This window comes from Enoplosus armatus, chromosome 1, assembly GCF_043641665.1.
Source record: "Enoplosus armatus isolate fEnoArm2 chromosome 1, fEnoArm2.hap1, whole genome shotgun sequence".
In the NCBI taxonomy this organism is placed as follows: domain Eukaryota; kingdom Metazoa; phylum Chordata; class Actinopteri; order Centrarchiformes; family Enoplosidae; genus Enoplosus; species Enoplosus armatus.
In genome coordinates, this window is record NC_092180.1 from 25,519,391 (window position 1) to 25,527,025 (window position 7,635).

The 7,635-nt window shown below is 39.9% G+C and overlaps 1 protein-coding gene across 3 annotated transcripts in view; it reads left to right on the forward strand.

Moving 5' to 3' along the window:
* The window catches only part of LOC139298286 (COUP transcription factor 2-like), a 4,898-nt gene extending 1,789 nt beyond the window's left edge, over positions 1-3,109 (forward strand). For 2 of the 3 annotated variants that reach the window (XM_070921128.1, XM_070921174.1), the window contains exons 2-3: positions 43-567; positions 2,835-3,109. In XM_070921128.1, the coding sequence (XP_070777229.1) occupies positions 43-567; positions 2,835-3,109 (800 nt within the window). Of the gene's footprint in view, positions 1-24; positions 568-2,834 lie in introns of all 3 variants that reach the window. The other variant, XM_070921137.1, reaches the window with a different exon arrangement.
* Positions 3,110-7,635: the final 4,526 nt, after the last annotated feature.

A 7,635-nucleotide genomic window follows, 5' to 3' on the forward strand; every position in this document is an offset into this window, starting at 1 on the left:
CCTTCTAGCTTGATTTGACATTTCTGCTGTTTTTCGTTGCAGCTGTCCAGAGAGGCAGACTTCCTACTCAGTCTTATCACGGCCAGTTCGCTCTGACTAACGGGGACCCTCTCCCGTGTCATTCCTACCTATCGGGGTACATCTCTCTCCTGCTGCGGGCCGAGCCTTACCCGACCTCCAGGTTCGGCTCTCAGTGCCTGCAGAGCAACAACCTCATGGGTATAGAGAACATCTGCGAGCTGGCTGCCCGGATGCTGTTCAGCGCCGTGGAGTGGGCCCGCAACATCCCTTTCTTCCCGGACCTGCAGGTAACGGACCAGGTGGCCCTGCTCCGCCTCACCTGGAGCGAACTGTTCGTCCTGAACGCCGCCCAGTGCTCCATGCCCGTCCACGTCGCCCCGCTGCTGGCCGCCGCCGGCCTCCACGCCTCCCCGATGTCCGCGGACCGGGTGGTGGCCTTCATGGACCACATCCGGGTCTTCCAGGAGCAGGTGGAGAAGCTCAAGGTGCTGCACGTGGACTCGGCAGAGTACAGCTGCATCAAAGCGATCGTGCTGTTCACCACAGGTAAACTCTCGTTCTTCACGTCCAAACATGGCGGCCTGGGGGCTGAATGTGTTTCCATCTCTGTACTCTGAAGTGTGGACGGTGGTGTGATGTAGGAGAACGTCAAATGTAAAAAATATATCCAGTCAAACAAGCACCAGCATGAACTGAATGAGAATCAGTTTAAATACAACATCACTCTACAGTAGACTGCATCGTGGAAAATAAAGGTGGATGAACTATGGCCACTTTTTTTTAGAAAAGCGTTAGGCCTTCTTTTTAAATACCGTCACCATTAATTTAGGCCTGAAGAAAACACATTTTCGTAAAATGAATGTTTGATGTGGGTGACCATTGATGGGAAATAAAAAGCTGGTTTAAACACCTAAAAATACTTTCACAGAAATGTGCCGTTTTCTAGGAAAACCACGATTACCCTGTGTTTCAGATAATTACTACTGAAATGGGTATTTCGGCGAGACGGGCATTTTGGGGGTTAAGAGTAATGTTCCTTTAGAGCTAGGAGAGGGGCTCCTCATTTTACTGTTAAAATAAATAAATAAATAAAATAAAAAACGTATTTGATGCAAAACATATATTTTCCTACACATTTCAATTTGATCAGACCACCAGAATCATTAGCCTATGAAGCCATTTGAAAAAGGCTAAAAAAAATCAAAAATCTTGTTTCCTTGTCCTCAAATAACTTATATCATTTCTTTACTACTGACTGGGATCTATGAACTTATATGACCTCACACAGTTTGTAAAGGAACACAGTAAAGTTTATCAGTATTATGAAGTTTATTATCATCATTATAACATTTTTTTAAGAGACTGTGAGTGAGTTTGGGTAGGTTTACAAACTGCATGACATTCCTAAAATATAAAACACTTTACATGAATCATACAGTAGCTCATGCAAATGAAAACAGGACTGGGCAAAAATATGTAATATTTTATTCCATTGTTGCTTCACATAAAAGACACATCAGCAAAGTACTTTATCGAACAGACTGTTTTATCTTATTGGCCAGTTTATTTTAAGCCCCAAAAGGAAGCATTTAAAATAACTGAAGTTGATTTGTAGGTTTTAAATTTTGCATTTATTTATTAATCAATATAGTATAATTAATTAAAAGTATGAAATAGCAGAAATGTTTATTTTTTAAATAGAATTTGCTTTAGACATGTATTACCAAAACATTTAAATGCACATAGAAGTGTCTATTTTTGTGACATCTTTAAATTGTTACACCTTTGAATTTGGTTTACAACTAATTAGTTCATAAAAATACTTTACTGAAATAAGTGAAACTTTGGGTCCGCAACGCATTGCAAAAATGCACACTAGTTATTTCAGAGCCTTGAAACAACAGTCAGAATGATGTTTGACAACTGTATCATGAACAGGATCAAAAGGATGAGTAGCAGCAGAGTAAAAAATAAAAAAAGGTCTCCTATGTAGGTCTATTTTAGTCCCCATGAGCACATCTGAGCACGTGTCTCTAAACTGGGACACAGAGACCGTTCTTTAACCCCTGCTGCCATCTGGCCTGCAGCGTTACAGTGCAAACTGAGGGTCTGCTGTGCGTAGAAATGCTACACATACAGTACATAAAGGTCTTAAACAGTAAAGAGGTTGACACATTGATACTGTTTCCTTTCGTCTTGTATATATATCTTGTAACTGAACATAAAGTCTTTAGATTTGATGGGAGCCATCTTTGATCCCTGATGGCATGAGATTGAAGAGAAATCAATTTTTCTTATTTACATATTACATTTTGACACCTTTGTAGCCTACATTATTACCTGACCACATCTGACTGATTTATATACTGTTAAATATCGCTGTCAGGGGGGTGTTATATGTACCTGCTTTACTGTGCTGTTACTATCTCATCCCGACTTACTCAGATCCGCTTAAAATGAAAATGATAACTATTTGAAGTCAGCCACAAATGCTTCAATGCCATGACCAGTGATGTATTAAGTACATAGATTAAAGTAAAAACAATAACTTCAAAGAGCAGAACTGCAATGTTTTTTTTTATCTGAAATAATACATTTTGGGTTTTTGCTTCTAGTGTTTTTTTGCCTGCAGATGATCATAGTTCACCTACATCACCCACTGACCGGTTCTGTCTTCCCTATGCTGCTGTGTGTTGTAGACACTCTGTGCTAACATAGTGAAATACCTGCACCCTCATTTTGCGGGCTCTCCTTTTGATGCCTGGTTGAACCACTGGTCTTGACCTGCTTGCTGTCGTTCTCTCTGTCTGTAGATGCTTGTGGTCTGTCGGACGTGGCCCATGTGGAGGGTCTGCAGGAGAAATCCCAGTGTGCTTTAGAGGAGTATGTGAGGAGCCAGTATCCCAACCAGCCTAACAGGTTTGGGAAGCTGCTGCTCCGCTTGCCTTCCCTCCGCACCGTCTCCTCTTCTGTCATAGAGCAGCTTTTCTTTGTCCGTCTGGTGGGAAAAACCCCCATAGAAACTCTGATAAGGGACATGCTGCTGTCCGGAAGCAGCTTCAACTGGCCTTACATGCCTATTCAATAGAGGGAAAAGCTACAGTGGTGCTACTAAGGTCAGGAAAGGTCCCACACCTCAAGTAAAGTCATTTCAGAGCAGCGTGAAATCTCTGTTGCTTCGAACAAGGAAAAACACTGCCAGTGGAATGAGATTATTACAGACATTTTAAATGTAAAAAAAAAAAAATCATCTTAATTCACATTTTCTTGATACCAGACGAGAGATCTGCCTTATTCTGCATTGCGTCCCTAGAAAGGTCCCTGAAATAAATTACCCATTTTGCAGACGTTGGACCATTTGACCCCACTGGCAGCATTTTTCACCTGTTCAAAGAGAAACAACGCCTCACGAGATGAAATGACTGGTTACGATGGACATTTTTTACAGTGTGGCGGCCACTCACAGTCTATGATTTTTGGGAAAACAAACAATATTTATTGGACCCTGTGTGTATATTTATCGTGCTTGTAAATTATGTTTTGGCTCCTTTTTTTAAATGTTTTACGTATTTGACCCGGCCAGTAAGAAAGCTGCAGGGATTGTCTCGTGTTGATCTGTTTTTCTTTTTGTTTTGTTTTTTTGTTTCATACCTTCCAGACATGGCACTTTGGACTAAAAGGAACATTTCAGAAAGATTTAACACAGGTGCTTGAAACCCAACAACATCTGACTTTGACCTATTTGCTCAATTGTGTACAGACAGAATGGTGAGATTAATGCTGTTTTAGTTCCTTTGGATTCTTATTATTCTCTTTGCATTATCGACATAGGACATGGAAGGAGAAGAAAACGAGCAAAAAATGTTTGGAAAATGCACTTCTCACAATCAGTGTTAGGTTGCGCCAAGTAATGCATTACTCCTTTCATAGGTAATATCATTACTTTCTTACATTAATATTTCCTTGAATATTTTAGTTAATACTTCCTGGCAGATGTAATTGTTTCCTCTTGCCATAATGCTTCATTATTTGACTTCTAAAAACAATATTTAAAATATTTTTTTATTTCTTTGAATGATCAGAAACTCGTAAAAACATTGTGTTTATTTCTCATCAAATTACTGAATTCGACCACTCAGAGAAATTCAGCTTTTCTCATCTCAACTGAGAGATGATGACAAGGCTAATTATGGCAAAAACAGATAAGGGGATGGAGGCTGCTGAATGTTAATCTGATATTTTTACATTTCAAGTCTAAATTGTGTTCTTTTGAAAGGTAACTTGTCACGTGGAAAAAAGTAATGGCATTACTTTACTGGATTAATGATGAATGCATTACCAAACACTTCTGGTTCATGTATGTTTCCAGGTCTTTTACACTGGCTGTCTCAGAGAGATTTAAAGAGCACTTGGGCCTGATGTAACTGTAACTACAGTTTCTTAATGGGATAAATCTACTGTACACAACTTCCCAGGTCAAGTAACAACTGTATTTCAATATGAGTCATGCATTTATGAGCCCAGGCCGCTTAATGGCACAATAGACCACTGCAGGGTATTGCTGAACTGAAAGCGCGTGTGTGTGTGTGTGTGTGTGTGTGTGTGTGTGTGTGTGTGTGTGTGTGCGCGTGTATGCATCTGTGCGTGCATGTGTGAGAGTGTGTATTTGTGTTTACTTCTTTTTGACAACCACTCTGATGTACTGTGAATGCATATTGGTTAACATATTGGTACCGTATTAAATTATAACTCAAGATTTATAAATAAAGTGTATTTGGTTTATTTTGCCATTTCAATTTCACAGTTGTTTGTGACTGCCCCGGCTCGCAAGAGAAGACGAAAAATGTGTGTTTATGTGTGTGTGTGAGTGTGTGTGTGTGAGCCGGCACATGAGTTTGTGTACTAAAACCAAGTGAGGAAGTGACAGCCAAGCAGAGCTGCCTGGTGCTCTGGAGCCTGGAGTCTGACTGTAATATTGTCACTAATCAGACATTTTAATCAAACTAATTGCTTCCCATCGACAGACCTTATGTGCATGTCAGGACTGATTAGAATTTGCCGTATTTGAAGAGCTGATGCAGGAAACCACGTAGCTTTTCTCCTGCAGTCATGCTCCACTGGGCTTGATCAGGCGGTTAACCAACTGAAACACATTTAAAACGTTGACGAAACGCACAGCAAACAGCACACACATTGCTGACTCTGCATGCCAGATGTATTTTATTTTAATTTGAAAGAAAATAGAGGTTTTGAATGTGACTGTGAATATGTTTGGAATGTGACATCTCACTCTTTCAACAAATATTGGACCAAACTAATTATTTTTTCACTTCTTAAAGTGAGAGTAACATGTTCTCATAGGGAGCAGATCAGAAATACACAAATGGTGATATGGTAGGAAGGTACGTGGTTTAACCTCCAGATATACAGGGTTTATTTTCACCTGAGTTAAACCAGTTTTTACAACTTGACCCTAACTTAACACCTCTTTTTTTTGCTATTAAGGATTCTATAAATCCATAGAGTAGAGTCTGAAAGTCTGCATGAGACAAGAAAGCAGAATGGAATTATAATCGTGTCTGTGTTGCCAGATTGAGGAGGACAGAGAGGATTAAAGCAGCTTCTTTGCTTCTTAGTGGACAGAGAGCTAATGAGGGGCCCCTGAGTGCTCTGTCACAACAGTTTACCCTGAGGAGGATGAAGCTGGGCGCTCCACGGCCCCTGGGCGCTCTGGCCAAAGGGCCAACGTAAAACAATGGAGCATTTTCCCACACACGTACAGGTCCAAGAGAAGAAAACGCCAAGGAGTTAGTAGGGTGCAATGGAGGAGGGAATTCAGTGCAGGCTGATATCTGTGAGCAGGAGAGTTACCGGCACTGTTGCTCTAATAGATCTTCATTTGCTTCCGTATCTGCGTCAGTTGTCTCAGATTGGTCCAAGTCATAAATAAGAGCGCACCGCGCCTCTGCTGTTTGTGGGGGACTGGAGCGGGATCAGTCATTACGCAGCATGGTTTGGATTTAGCCAATCAGCTTTCAGGAATGAAAGTGTGCAGCCAATCACATCTCTCTCTAGATTTTTTGTTTTGTTTTTAGTTTTATATTAATATTCATCATGTCAAGTGAAGACTAACTATTGGACCCGGAGGCTCCGACCCACATGAAGCTTTCATACCAGAATGTTTACAGATTTTCAAATCAAAGGCTACACTTGATAGCAAACGAGATTCATCAAATTAAATATTTATCTGATAACGCCCCACCCAAATATTCTTCTTCTTATGTTTTTTTTGTGGGGTGACGATGCAAGTTAACCATCTGCGCGTCACTGACATTGAATATAAATTATTATTTTGTGATGCAGACGCTTCTGAAAAGCCACTCAATATTTCAGGATTGAACGAGACATTATATGACATCAAATGCTATTTGTTTTGTAGCATCACAGCCGCACGTGCTCCCGGTGGCTCCCCGCATGTAGGGACCAAATTGGAGCCACGTGGCTTTTTTTTTTGAGCCATATCACCTCTTTTTTTTCTCTGTAAGTTTTAGCTTCTACAGCGGAGTTAATAATAATAAAAGATAAATCAGTCATTCAATATAGTTATGAAAATGACAACGGGGCGTTAGGCCTAATAAATGAGGTGGTCACTACTGTAGTTTATTTGTGACGTGAAATAACTGCAGCTTTTGAAGCCGTTTCAGTGACTTGCTTCAAACCCATAATTATCACTCTCAAATCTATAATGAGGCCGAACTGGCTCATAATCCCCCCCCCCAAAATATAATGTCAACACCGTAATGTTGCCTGGATATATCTTCTTGGAAATAATTTCACTGTAATACAAAATTGGCGATTATTTAAATCCAGAAGATTTTCAAAGAAAAGAGGTTTGGGGATCATTCTTGGATTGGAAGTGAAGCCGGGCAACAGAAAGCGACTTTCTCTCGTATATAGGTTGAGCATCAGTCCGTCCTCCAAAAAATAGAAGAAGAAAAAAAAAGAAAATAAGAAAATAAAACCTTTGTCAAGTTCTTCTTTTGCACACAAAGTTATCACACGGTATTACAGTCGTGAAAAGACTTTAAAAAAAAAACACATCCTGAGCAGAGTTTGTTGTTGCAGTTGGAGTTTTTCTTTAAAAGCAGGTGATGAAAATCTACCTCGTCAGTTCTTATTGTTCTCTTGTGTTCCTCTTATTTTTTTATATATACATGTTTCAGTGGTTTGGCTGAGTTGAAATACTTATTATGGGTTGTGGCTGTGAAGAAGTCCAACGCGAAACGTGGCCAAATAATAAATAAGCGCTGTAAATTATTTCCTGAATAAATTGTCAAATCATTGTGATGAGAGCTTGTGAAATATTTCATACTTGGAATATAGTCTACTTAATATTTGACAACTTAGAGCCACCGCGTAGTTTATTGTAGAACCTCTCAAGATTCAGTGGGAAACGTAGGATCACGGTGATAAATCTCCAGTTCCGATGGCCAATGTTGCAGATAAACACTCCTCCCTCAGGGACGCTTTGCCAAAAAAGACACAATTTTTCATTCCCATACTTTAAATGATTATTTTATAATTTCATGATTTTTTGTAATTATTTTCACAAAT